We start from the raw sequence: 13668 nt of genomic DNA on the forward strand, positions 1-13668 counted from the left end.
AAATAAAAATATTTTGTGCTGAATGTTCTGTCAGATAGCTTTGAACCTTAAATAGAAAATTTGATTCAAGAAAAAAACGTAGCATTTAAGATTTAAAAATATCATTTTGATAGTCTATCAAAAAATGATTTTTTAAACGATCTTCTAAAAGCTTTTTCTTCAAAAAGTAGAAGAAATTCTTGATGTGGTAGCTGAAATTAGGCATGCTTATATGGCAGCCTTCACTTGTTTTGATGCTGTGGGTGTCATTCTTCACTTGCTTCACGATAGATAGGTATAAACGTTATTTGCTTGTGTTTTTGTTTGTGATTCTGAAAGTTTGGGGTTTGTCATTTGTTTACCAACAATTTCAAATTGTCATCATCATCAACATATGTCTAATGAAGTTTAAACACCTTTGAAAGGTCAATAACAGTAGGCGGAACTATGGTCAAGCGTACCCATTTTCGGGAACGCATTTTCGTTCCCATGTTTGGGAACGATAAACCCAAATATGGGAACGCCATGTAGGCATTATTTAAAACAAGAAAAAGAACTGTTAAATGACGTCCAAAAAATATAAAACGATCGTGAACCGCCTGATAGTTGTCTCAATATTGTTGGGAAAGAGTTTGATATTGTAAGGCCCATCGTAGTTTCAAATCGTTCCCCTATTTCTAAAGCAGTCCATCACCCGGGCCGCGAGCCCAAATTTGGGAACGCTCTCGTACACTGGCGCTGCAAGCGTTCCTTATTATGGGAACGGCGTACCCAAAATTGGGAACGATTTCACCGACGCCTTTCAGGGGCTCTTTTCATTAACAAGCATCACGTCCAACGCCGCAAATTATTGTTAACGCAACAATCATCAGATGACCTTTCCGGCAAGACCGTTGCATGTTTCGCCCGGTCTTCTGCGCTTTTATTCCCGTCGATCTCGCAGCGGGCACGCCCCCCTCTGCAGGATTACGTAATCCACAACGCTCAGCGATGTTCAACAAGGTCTTCCATACCTATATCCACCGTCCGCGCCGAGGGTGGAGACATGTCAAGCACCTGTCTGCTAATCACCGAGAGTTGACGAGCACAAGAAGTATCCAAAAATGGGAACGCTGAATATGTTACACCCTCAAAACACCTAGTCCCAATGAAAATCTAGTTTTTTCCTTTCTTAATGAGTGTAAGTGGCAAAAGGCCTGGTAGGATGGGCACGAGGTATGATCGAAATCAGCATAAAAATTATAAATAAGCCACACAGAGCGACCTATATCAGAGAAATTCCCCCCAAACGATCATGCTTAGAAACGCCGAAGACAAAAACCACGCTCATGACGCTGCTTATAAAACAACGCTAAACAGCTAGCATCCAAATAAAATATGTCTTTCAGGGCTGATAAAATACAGCTGAATGATTTTAAACCACTGAAACTGAGTTTACAACAGTAGTTCGGTAAAATCACTGACGTTCCACGCGGTCGATCGCCCCGACACCAAAAGTCAACAATATTACCTCGGGACTGCCCGCGTGTTCGCTTGCATATGTCAGCATCTGGTGTCGCTAGAATGAAACTTCATAACCAGGCGAAAATTATTATACTTGACCTCAAAATGTAAAAAATGCTTCATTTTCCTTAAAATTGCATGTTAAATGTCGTATAACCCATATTTCCACCATTCTGTCATTTTTAAAAAATCATTAAAAATATCATTCCACGGTCAATTTCCTTGTTCCACGGTCAGATTAAAGATAACTTTATGGAGATTTAGTAGATACTTAAATCAGCGTGCACTTTTTTGAGACGTGATGCACTTTTGAGTTTTAGTGGGCGAACGGCCGAAAAATTGCCTTCCGTTCTCATAAATGGGAACGCCCGTTCCCATATTTGGGAACTCCGTTCCCAAAAATGGGAACGTTCCTATATTTGGGTACTCATGACCATAGCTCCGCCTACTGATAATGGATAAAAATTGAATCTTTAGGCCAGATGTGCCAGAGTTGCGTTTCATGATTGCATTGCATTGCATGATTTGTATTTCGATTTTCTGTAACTTCGACCTTATATTTCAAAACCTTGCATGTAAAAATGGGTGGAATCTGCAAACTGCAAACATGGCCCCTGAGGCGATTTAATCAAGGATCTTGAAATTTGCTTGACCTGATCACGTTAGCCTGTTAAAGGCACCCAGAAGGGGAGAATATCCCAATAATTGTTTATCTTTTCAGATTCCATGCCCTGTTTTCAGATTCCACCTAAAAATGGATCCTGATCCATACCTACAGAACTTTGCAAATCTACCATCTTAAGCACAAATACCTTTATTAAATCATTAAACTGCAACCTGCTACTCAACCCTTTATCTAACTTAGTTCAAGTTGTCCCACAAAAGTATAGTTGGGTATTGTTGCAATAGCCAAATCCTGAACTTTAATGAATCACTTTATTCACTTGGGTGTAGATTGCATTTTGCTCTGGGGTGCAGGTTTTGGTAGTGCTGGCTTACACCATATCCATTGGCACCATGGTTCAATATTATATTTATTCTGGTGCTTTAGTGAGGCAGCACATATGTTGGTCTGAAATTTGCAGAATTTGATTTTGTACTGTCATACCTGGTACCTACCTCTGATAAGTGTTCATCCTGCTCTGTCATGATTCTCCTGCAGATTGGGACTAAACCTGGTTATATAGCTGTAGGAACTGTGTGTTTGTGTTTACAAGTGTTTGTGAAAGGTACATGGAGACATAAGCCAGTTATATTTTTAAATGTTCTTTTAGCAAATATGTAGTTTGCCAAAACCCCAAAACCCAACATGAATACCAACTCAAGAACATCATACAGTGGCTGTGGCATAAGAATAACTAGCAACTTCTTCACCAAATTTTGCTGATATTATGATGATTAAGCAATGAAAGCATAACCCTGAGTCACTTTTTGACCATAGTCTTAGTGTAACATTACCATGGTTTTCATCCAGTCAGCAGTAGGTATTTATATGATTACAGTCCAAAGTTTTATATTATATTAAAATAACCAGTAAACCAAAATTCAAAATCTGTAGAAGCTCAGACAAGCTTCTAAATTTTTTATTGACTAGTGGGCACTAGGCTTTGATCATTTGATGTTAACAGTCAGGTATCAATAACTATGGAATCATTGGATAAAGTGTGAATATTAGTATTACAGCTCATGTTATGAAAACTTGATGACTTTGCAACACCTTCTTTAGAATATCTTGAACCCATGATTTTCTGGCTACTGTGATGGTCATCCCTGCTCATATCAGAACAATGAGTACATTTCATGTATGGGTTTTATAACAAGGTCTCCTTTCCAGAGTTGCTACCAGCCACGATGGCTGCCTCTGTGGGCTGTTTGAGGTCGGCCGGGCTCCGGCTGGCGTCGCTCAGTCGTCCCATGTCGACAGCGGCGGCCGGCAGTGACGGGCGCCGGGTCCGTATCGGTTGCGCCAGTGGCTTCTGGGGTGACACCTCCGTGTCGGCGCCGCAGCTGATCCGCCACGGCCAGCTCGACTTCCTCGTGTTCGACTACCTCTCTGAGATCACCATGTCACTGCTGACAGCGGTGCGCGCGCGTCAGCCCGAGCTCGGCTACGCGCCCGACTTCATCGAGGCCGGTGTCGGCGGCCAGCTGGCGCAGCTGAAGCAGCGTGGTATCCGAGTGGTCAGTAACGCGGGCGGCATCAACCCGCAGGCGTGCGCGGCGCGGCTGCGCGAGCTGGCCGCTAAACAGGGCGTGGAGTTGAAGATCGCCGTGGTGAGCGGAGACGACCTCTCCAAGAGAGACCTGAGCGGACTGACGGAGATGTTCACCGGCCAGCCGCTGCCGCAGAGGCTGAACAGTGTGCACGCGTACCTGGGCGCCGGCGCGATCCGCGCGGCGCTCGACGCCGGGGCGGAGCTGGTGGTGACGGGCCGGTGTGCGGACAGCGCGCTGGCGCTCGGACCGCTGGCGCACGCGTTCGACTGGCGCTGGGACGACTGGGACCGACTGGCGGCCGGCAGTCTGGCCGGTCACCTGCTCGAGTGTGGAGCTCAGAGCACCGGCGGAATCAGCACCGACTGGCGCCGCGTGCCCGACTGGCATCGTATCGGCTTCCCGATTGCCGACTGCGGCGCCGACGGCGATTTGGTGCTGACCAAGCCACCGGGCACGGGTGGCCTGGTGTCGGTCGGTACTGTGGCCGAGCAGCTGGTGTACGAGCTTGGTGACCCGCGCCGCTACCTGCTGCCTGACGTGGCGTGCGATTTCAGCCGGGTGCAGCTGGCGGCCGCCTCTGACGGTGTGGCAGTGAGCGGCGCGCGCGGCCGACCGCCCACCGACTCCTACAAGGTGTGTAGCACACACCTCGACGGCTACAGCGCCACGGCCGTCTGCCCCGTGATCGGCCCGGCGGCGGCAGAGAAGGCGCACCGCACCGCCGAGGCCATTCTAGCGCGCTGCCGGGACATCTTCGCCGAGCTGAAACTGACCGACTTCAGTCGGACGCACGTGCAGGTGCTGGGGGCTGAGGAGACGTACCCAGACGGGCCGGCGCCGCCGCGGCGAGAGGCCGTGCTCTGGCTAGCTGTCAGCCACACGGACAAGCGCGCTCTACAGGTGTTTGGCCGCGAGGTGGCGCCGGCCGGCACGGGAATGGCTCCAGGCCTGACGGGGCTCGTCGGCGGCCGGCCCAAACCGACGCCCGTGCTGCGGCTCGTGTCATTCCTCGTCCCTAAACGTGATGTGGACGTTTCGGTGGACGTGGATGGCGTCGACGTACCGTTCACGGTGGCTGAGACCGCTGCAGACGCGTCTACCCCTACCGATGGGCCTGCCGAGGCTCCCCCCGCCGCTACCGAGCCGCCGGGAGCGTTCACCTACCGTCTGGAGCGCTTGGCCCTCACTCGCAGCGGCGACAAGGGTGACTCGTGTAACATCGGAGTGGTGGCGCGCAGCCCGGCCCTCTACCCGCACCTCTGTCGAGAGCTGACCGCAGAGCGGGTGGCCGCCTACTTCACCCGCCTGCTGCCCGCCGGGGTCGACCCGACCTCGCTGGTGGACCGGTACGAGCTCCCCGGGGTGCACGCGCTCAACTTTGTGCTACGCCAGTCACTGGGAGGCGGAGGGATTGCCTCACTGCGGCCTGACCCGCAGGGGAAGGGGTACGGACAGATGTTGCTCGATATGAAACTGTCCGGAATGCCAGAGGTACCTGAGCTGGACAGAGAAGCGGAGAAATGAGGGAGAGTGGTGGGAGCGGGACAATGATTAATGGGTGGGCTTGGCGTTTGGAAATGTGCCTGCGGGAGTTTGTCGGAGACAGCTGTGGAAATGATATATTTGTGATATAGGTGATGTGCGCGTAATGTCTGTCTACCAAGGCGTTGGAGCCTGCTTTTTCATGCGTACCAGACATTTGTTAGCAAAGTGATGTTGTGTAAGCTCTGTTAAGTAATTTGTCGATATATTTCTGGTCGGACGTCTCCATAGCCCGTAAAACGTCAATGCGATGCTGTGTTAGGTGCAAAGTGAATTACGATTTACGACTCTGTATCGACTATTGAGGTAAAGTAGATGAGTCATGGTTGTTCAGGTGTTTACCAGTGTGCAGTAGAGTAATGTCATATTTAAATGCCTTCAGCTGTCTGGTTTACCGCAGCTTCGAACCTATCAATGCAATGATAATGTGATTGCTAGTTTGGTATATCTTTCAGAATGCCGAATATACTTTGTACTCCCTTGTAATGCTTTATTTGGCATTGGATATGGTTTACATCGATATGTTACTTGGTGTGGGTGTATCAGTCATATTTCACGTGGGTGGTGTATTTTTCACATGATTCTGAAAAGAAAAGAAAATAGACTCATTAGGAACGCCAGTAAAAAAACACATGGTTGACACCATACATGGTATGATTTAAGTGAGCGTCTTCATTCATAAGTGGGCTACGATAAATATGTATTTGCCGAGCGTGAAGGGTTGTGTGAGGAAACCATCTGATGTAGCCGATACTGTAGGTAGGACAGCCTCGCGAGGAGCCGTGTAGCACCACCTGGTCCGGTCCGCGAAGGCTCCTGTCCCGTCCATGTCCGAGTTCCGGGAGGGTGTCGGCCTGCCGCCGCTGCGCCTCTCGGAGCGCGGCCGGCAGACGGTGGCCTTCCTGTCGGCGCTGCTGGGTCTGACCGCCGGCCAGCTGGGTCTGCTGGCCGCTCTGACGCCACTGGCGGAGCTGGAGCCGGCGCTGCGGCTCGGCGGGGCGCCGGCGATAGATCACGAGCCACTGCTGAGGTACTGGCCGGACGGCAGCACCGTGTCGTTCGCCGGCGGCGCCACCGTCCTGCCGATGCAGAGCGCTGCACACGAGGTGGCCGCCATCGGCGCGGCCGCCACAGCCGCCAGCGCGCTCGGCGTGATATTCGCCGTGCTGTCGCGCTCCCACGAGCGCGCCCGCCGGCGCCGCGCCCTGCTCGCCGGCTACCTGTACGTGCTGGCGGAGCTGGCCGCCGCCGGCCTGGTGGCCGCCAGGGCTGCCCGCGGGCCCCAGCTTGCCGGCGGACCCGACCTAGAGCGTCAGTACCACACGGCATTCGCCAACGCCATGTGGGACTACCTGTACGATCCGCAACTGAAGGTGTATCTCGACACGGTGCAGCAAGAGCTGAGCTGCTGCGGCGCCGGCGGGTTCACCGACTGGTTCCTGACAGACTGGTTGCGGCCGGGCGTCTACAAGGAGCGCTATTACATGAACCTACTCGGACGTCTGATGGTTGGCCTTAAACCCAATGAGTCCTACTACTCACTAGCCAAGTACGGCTCTATCGAAGCTCAGAACGCACTCGTCCCGCAGCTCGGAAACTCGGAGCTCACAGCGCCAAAAGAGAACGAGCTCTTCTTCAATGAAGTGCCCTTCAGCTGCTGTGACCCCGAGTCGCCCATCTACTGCCGGCAGCAGTTCGCTAACCGGGTCATGTTTGCGTACGACCCAGCCAACAACCTGACCGTGTTTGACCGCGGCTGCGCGAGCGCCGTGGCAGAGGCGGTAGCCAGCGATGCCAGCTCGACGGTGGCGCCGCTCTGGTGGCTGTTTGGTGTGAAACTGGCGGCGCTGATGGCGTACCGGCTGGTGCAGACGTCCCAGGCGTGCGCGCTGAGCGCGGGCCGCCATCTCTCCCCGGCCAGGGGCTGGGTGATACTTCTGTGGCCGAGCCGCGGTGGAGGCGGTCCGTCCGAGACCGACCCAGAGCGTCAGCCGCTGGTGGAGGGTGGGGAGAGCACTGAGGGAACGGGAGAGAGTACTGAGGGCACAGGAGACACGGAAACCACCGGGGAGAGCGAAGGAACGGCGGAGGGAGAGGCAGAGGACGGAGGGACAGAGGACACGGAGGAGGCTGACAACATCCCGCCGCCGCCGCCCATGGACGACTGATGAAGTGGACTGGAGCACCTGTCCGTTCCCCAAGGACTGGTACTGGACTGGAACATAATATGTCTGCTGCTCATGGGCTGTTGTTGACTGGAACACCCGGCCAGTCACCTGCCTTAAATTGCTACTGAAGGGAATACATGTCCCTCCGCCCATGGACTGCCCACTGATGAGGACTGGAACAGCCAGTGTCACCGGCCAGTTTTGGACTGAAACTGGACTGAAACAGATGCTGTTCGCCGAATGGTACTAAACTGGGGCACATGTTCTATCCCCAGACCCGTGAACTTAGGATGGAAGGGCAGGCCCCGAATGAAACAGAAAGGGAATGAAAATGTGAAAATATTGCTGTCGTAGGCGGTCGATGAATGTCTACAGCACGCCTGTATTGTGAATTTGTCCTCAAGTTTTTGGTTCGTTGTTCATTCCACAGTGCACGCGTCAGTAGATCATTTATGACAAAATTTGTCCGACGCGAGATCATGTCCGTCAGCTTGTACTGTCCCATATGTGATTGGCAGATACATGTGTGACGCGTTATGTTACGCGATGTAAAACCACGCCGGTCTACTGAACGGACAAAAACGTTCAAAAATGTTGCAAAGCGCACTCTTGTATTTCCGTTGGGCGCCAACACTGTCAGTTGAAAATGTAATGCATTGTTATAAACGGCGTTCCGCCTCATAATACGGACAATCAGTGTGGCGTGACTCCTGAGGTAGACGAGAAAGCCCAGCAGCATCACGCTACAGTACAGCGCCGGACTTCCAGCCCGGCTCCGTAAACCGCGCAGGGTCTGCAATGACGTCTGCTTTTTATGTCAGAACACTGGCCTGAACAGAAACCACGAGCGGATACGACTCCGATCATACCTCAAAAGGCGACACAAAATATCACTGCCAACTGATTGGTATCCAGTTACACAGACTCAAATATTAATACACTGAGTACACACATCCAAGTCCAATAAAGTATAACTGACTTATGATATTTCTTCATTCATACCGATCACAGCAATCTGGTCCGTACCGTCAACTGGCCAACACCTGTCATTGTCCGTCAACTGACAAAACACCTCTTGTCGGTGTAACACAGCTCACAATCACCCGCTGGTAGTGTTCCTCAGCTGACAAACACCTGCTGCCGGTGTAACTTAGCTAACAAACACCTCCTATATCGGTGTCCCTCAGCTGCTCATAAAACACCAGCTGTTGGTGTATCTTAGCTGACAAACACTCTCTGTCGGTGTAACTCAGCTGACATACACCTCCTGTCGGTGCATTAGCCTCATGTGCTGCTCCAAAGAGCGCTGAAGGCCGAACTTCTTTCCGCAGGTGGCGCACTTGAGCCGGTGCGACTGGTGACTTACCGCGTGGGCCTCCATGGCGAACTTGTGGGTGAACGTCATGCCTGGAGGTCACATGGAGAGGAACACACGTCAGACGTGTGTATACCGGTAGCGACGAGTTTTTCCTTCGTACAAACAATTTTTAGTTGAAATTCAAAGCCACAAGGAAATTATTTATAGGGCTATTCTACAAGATGGCTATTTTTCAACAGTGACAAAAGTGGATCATTTCATCCGTCATCGCACATAAAATATTTAGAAATACTCCGTAAGGAGTGGAGCTATACACGATCACCCAATGACCGTCATGGTATGGCGCCCCTATCCAGTCTGACGTACCGCAGTGAGCGCAGGTGTGCGGTTTCAGGCCGGTGTGTCGGAGTTTGTGCCGGCGCAGAATGCAGAGCGTTTTGAAGGTGCGCCGGCAGACATCACAGCTGAACGGCCGCTCGTCGCTGTGCTTGTAGATAGAGTGCAGTTGTAGGTCGTGCAGGGCGACGAACCTGGGTACGGGGGAGACGGGAGGGCCGGGTTACTTTGTTGGCAAGCTGGGGAGGCAAACCATCACGAAATATTATATAGGACACTGCAGTAAGAAAAAAAAAACTAGACAGAAATCCAGTCAGTACACACCGTCACGTACAAAGGTTACAAGAAAACAGCTGGTCCGAATAAATTTATCATTAGATACTACTACAAAACTAATAAATGAATATTCAGACGCAGGCCATACCAAACATCTCCAAAAAGTCCAGACAATGTCCAACTTTCTTCTGGCAGCCTCCTCACAAGTCACCCAACTCTCGCCGCCGCGTCATTCCCGTAGTTCACCCACCTGCGCGGGCAGAGCGGGCAGACATGCCTCCTCTCCTCGTGCTGTTTGACGTGCTGCTTGAGACCGGCTTTGGTGGCAAACCGTTTGTCGCAGTGGCCACAGGGCATCAGCTGGTCGGCGTGCGCCTCATTCATGTGTCGGCTGAGCTCCTTCGTGGTGGCGCAGCGCTCGGCGCAGAAGACGCATTGGAAGCGCAGCAGCGGGTGGGTGCTGCGGTGACCTGTCAAAGGTCACAGAGGAGTCAGTGGAGGCGCTGAGTATAGTGGGATAATACCGGCGCTCCGGAAGCGAATAGTCGCCTGGCGCAGTCTGGTAAAGCACGCAACAATTCACAAGACCTCACAACAACTATGCATATCACTTTCGACATCAAAAACTAGGTCTTAACACAAGACCCGCTCAGATAAACAACAGTATCATCCACCACGTCCAACACACACTACGTACTAGCCAGCATTTCGGTGGATGTGAATGGTGCGTCACAGACGTCGCAGAAGAACACACTCGGCGGTTGAACGGGCGGCTGTGGCGGTGGTGGCAGCGGTGGCGGCGGCGGGGGGTGACTGGAAACTGCTGGTGGTCGGTTGGACACCTCTGGCGGTCGGCTGGTGGCTGACGGAACTGGTCTGGCCACCTGGCGATATAGGAAACAGCACAGTCAAACAGGACGCTGTAGTGCGTGTGAAAAGATCAATAGGTCATGCAATAGGACGAATAATCTATCCAATATCCGTTAAGCACTTATGATAGCGGAAAGAACGCAGCAAAACATGTAACAGTGCAGACATTGACAGACAATTAAAAAGTCGTTGAATAACCTTGGAAATCGATTGGATATTCGCATTATTTGCCGAACATGACTAACTCATTGACCATTGTGCCGTTGTAAAATTCACAGTTTTTAAATCAGCTTTGCATCCAAAACGATTCCATCATAGCTCAAAAACGTTTGTCGCTAATAAATCGCTAATAAATCGCTACTCGCTAATAAATCAAATTTTGGTGAAACCCGCGTAGAGCGAGACGGATACGCACCGGTGGCTCGGCGGGCACCAGATCGTCCAGCAGACCGACCACGGGCGTCTCCTCCTCCTAAAACAGAACACATGACAGTCAGTCAGTGCGACGGATCAGCAGCGTCAGTGGATGGACCACAGTGGACGAAACCACTGATGGTCAGTCGACGACATCACAAAGAGATAGTCGAAGCGAAAGATGCTTCCGGCGTTTGCAATCCGGTAAGAAAAAAGATAACGTCACCCGATTTTACCCCTCCGGTGACAAATATCCGTCAATTCACACAGAATATCGCTGTTTCCTCCGGACAACTGTTCTACTTGCCTCCCTGCTGGAGCTGGGTGACATCGCAGGGACTGACCTTGAATATGATGATCTGCTGGTCTGAGTCCCCGTCCCATATGACTGCCGGAGAGCTGGGGCCCGGCGGTCGGCCCGCGTCTGAACGAAAAGAGAGGACACTGGTCATACCACCGTGCGCGCGCATCCACACACATACAAACAGACAACGCCAGGAGCTCGTGCCCGGCGGTTGGGCGGCGTTTGACAAAAGGAGGGAGGAGGGATTAATCACACTGCTGCACACATAGGTGGACAGTAGTGGCTGGTAGGGCATCAGTCCATCCCGTAAGAATATTGGTCAAAACATCGGACACTCGGTAATTAGATACCCCGGGTTCAATCCTATTCCGGTGCTCGTCATTAGATTTTCGACGTGGATAGTCTGCGGTACTGGTGGGAACTGACATACTGACACATAAAACTGACACCCGTGCAGTTGGAGTGCGCTAAAATCATTGATAGCGTACCTCCTGGCCCCGAGTCACCCTCCCAACCAGTCTGTAATAGACACACTGTCTGCCAGAATAAGAAGACTATCGACAGTGCAACATACCGGAGTCGGCGTCCGGCTGGCTGTAGGTCACGGTGACCAATCCGGTGTCGTCTGCCGACACAATGACGTCATCGGGCCCCGGCTCGAGCTCGGCATTGGCCGCGCTGCCCATCTGTGGCTCGCCGATTGGCTGGTCGTCGAACGGAGGCGGAGCAACGTCGTTCTTATCCTCCAACACGATGGGAAATGGCAGCTTGAATTTGAGTCGCACCTTGGCAAAAAAAAAAAAACAGATAAAGAAGAGGTGGAATTATGTGATTATGATGATCTTAGAATGGTGATTGTTGAAATATAATACAGCCTATTTGTAAGCGCAGGCTGTAGGACTGCACTATCTTCCACAGCAACTGATGCAGGTCATAGAAAGAAGAAAATTTATTTACCAAAGCATTGCAAACAAAGGATGGCATGTAGCATTTCATACGATTTACATTGTTTGCGCTACCTCACCTCATTCTCATAAGCCAGTAGTTTGCTTTCATGTTCATCCACAAGATCCAGAAGAGAGTGGCATGTTCCACAAACTTCTGCTGGAGGAACCTGCCAGAAACAAATGAAGCTCAAACTGTATTACAGAGACAAATATGGTATTGGTATTTATCAGTGATCACCAGTCTGTCTACTTTTCATTTCATCTCCAGCCTAAATAGAAAATGAACCATTGAGGCAATTTCCTCCTTTTGCACCCTTTCAAAACTGAATAAATTCATAGAACAAAAGCATGTATAGAAAGAAAACATCCTTCTAAGGTTATAAAGTCTAAACATCAATATTTATGAGACTTTTTAAACAATACATTCATAAGTCACACCCAACCACATGCTGTCAGCCGTCAGGTTAGATTAAGCTATGTTAAGTAAGGTTAGGCCAGGTTAGATTAGGTTTTGTTATTTCTGTTTGTAGTGGTGTACCTGATTTGTAGCATTATATGATTGCATGAACAGAGTTCTAGGATTATATGGTTTGTTACCTACAGGCTACAGCATGGTGTGGTTTTTATTCAAGTTTGAGCTCAGGACGCAAAAGAGATTTCACCACCATTGAAGCAAGTGCTTTCATTCTTTTATTCAACTATTCAAGTGCTTTCTGGAGCTTTCCTCATGAACACTGAGACTTGCTTGCACGAGAAAACGCAACTGACAATCAACCACTTCAACTCGATGGGCAGATGTCTGCTGCTGCACCATCACTTCAATGTGCTGTTGCATCCTTGTTACAGTGGTAACAGCATCAACAACGGACTCACATATTCATATGGCCAGGGGCCCAGGGATTATAAACTTACCAGATGTGTCTCCAGTCTTTTGCGAACTATTTTTGAGAGCTTTGTTATCAAAGGGGTTTTTGTATACATAGTTTTCTCTTGATACAAGCTTTTCGAGTTGATCAGGTGGTTTTTGCAGATCAAGCAGGGTACAACTTGAAGGCCCTCCATCCTCTGAAACTTATGAAAAAACTGAAACATGCACCCTAGCATTTTATAAGTTTTATTTGAAAAACATACCGACAGATGCAGAATGAAATGCCTGTTCCAGTTCCTAGCACAACACAAACAAAAGCCCCGTTTACATAGGAATTGTTGCAAGTTTGTAGCTCAGCTCCGCCCATTATGTTGCAAAATATGCCAATGGTACTTTAAAATTTACAAAAAATATCCCTTCTAAACATGCAAAGATCAATGCATCGGAATTATCGCAAAATAAATCAAAATGAACTAAAGCCTCGTCAAAAATGTTATGTAAACGAGACAAATTTACCACAGTATATCATGTCGATGTGCTGCCAACCAATAAGAATAACAAACGGGAGTAATACTAACACACTCCTGCGATGTTGTTCTATATACCCTGCCAGCAATAATCACGATAAATAAATAACAGTCGCCTCCTCTATAAATTTTACTACCTTCGCGCCACCAGTCTACTACAACTACTTTGTTTACAATTAGAAACAGCTACAAAACCTGCGCAGTAACTACAATAAGGGAAATCCTTCATTTGAAATAGCTCTATAGCATAATTTTTCCCTTATTTTTGTTTGAAAAAATGATAAATGAAATAAGATGCTTTGAAGTTATTACTCTCCCTGAAGAAATGAAGAAACGGAATCATCGTTTCTTCTAAAAAAAAATCGGAAAAATTAATTCGTGAGAAAGTTTTATAGTTTC

General features: G+C 49.8%; 2 protein-coding genes across 10 annotated transcripts; one reads left to right on the forward strand and one right to left on the reverse strand.

Moving 5' to 3' along the window:
- Positions 1–223: 223 nt before the first annotated feature.
- On the forward strand, positions 224–5727 carry LOC122389011. Of its 2 annotated transcripts, none has more exons than XM_043380674.1 (2): positions 224–274; positions 3317–5727. In XM_043380674.1, the coding sequence occupies exon 2, from the start codon at positions 3334–3336 to the stop codon at positions 5221–5223; it is 1890 nt and encodes a 629-aa protein (XP_043236609.1). In that variant the 5' UTR covers positions 224–274; positions 3317–3333; the 3' UTR covers positions 5224–5727. The 2 variants fall into 2 exon arrangements, with proteins under 2 accessions (XP_043236609.1, XP_043236610.1); XM_043380675.1 differs by having other exon boundaries at positions 251–404.
- Positions 5728–7996: 2269 nt separating this feature from the next.
- LOC122389012 (zinc finger protein 771-like) lies at positions 7997–13621 on the reverse strand. 8 transcript variants are annotated; one of them, XM_043380681.1, is made up of 10 exons: positions 13407–13453; positions 12787–12939; positions 11952–12041; positions 11502–11712; positions 10968–11047; positions 10625–10681; positions 10037–10223; positions 9590–9809; positions 9094–9257; positions 7997–8816 (listed from the first exon to the last, which is right to left on the reverse strand). In XM_043380681.1, the coding sequence occupies exons 2-10, from the start codon at positions 12934–12936 to the stop codon at positions 8659–8661; spliced, it is 1317 nt and encodes a 438-aa protein (XP_043236616.1). In that variant the 5' UTR covers positions 12937–12939; positions 13407–13453; the 3' UTR covers positions 7997–8658. The 8 variants fall into 8 exon arrangements, with proteins under 8 accessions (XP_043236616.1, XP_043236619.1, XP_043236611.1 ...); XM_043380684.1 differs by having other exon boundaries at positions 12787–12945; XM_043380676.1 differs by having other exon boundaries at positions 13321–13426.
- Positions 13622–13668: the final 47 nt, after the last annotated feature.

This window comes from Amphibalanus amphitrite, unplaced genomic scaffold (genome assembly GCF_019059575.1).
Source record: "Amphibalanus amphitrite isolate SeventyFive unplaced genomic scaffold, NRLGWU_Aamphi_draft 000341F_arrow, whole genome shotgun sequence".
Classification (NCBI taxonomy): domain Eukaryota; kingdom Metazoa; phylum Arthropoda; class Thecostraca; order Balanomorpha; family Balanidae; genus Amphibalanus; species Amphibalanus amphitrite.

Bases quoted from the DNA above. Each gene is read 5' to 3' on its own strand.
- LOC122389012 (XM_043380680.1), bottom strand. From the start codon at position 12,978: ATGCTAGGGTGCATGTTTCAGTTTTTTCATAAGTTTCAGAGGATGGAG. The intron at 11,713-11,951 runs GTGAGGTAGCGC...TTTTTTGCCAAG, and splicing joins TACTGGCTTATGAGAATGAG to GTGCGACTCAAATTCAAGCT. The intron at 11,048-11,501 runs GTATGTTGCACT...CTTTTCGTTCAG, and splicing joins CCAGCCGGACGCCGACTCCG to ACGCGGGCCGACCGCCGGGC.
- LOC122389011 (XM_043380674.1), top strand. From the start codon at position 3,334: ATGGCTGCCTCTGTGGGCTGTTTGAGGTCGGCCGGGCTCCGGCTGGCG.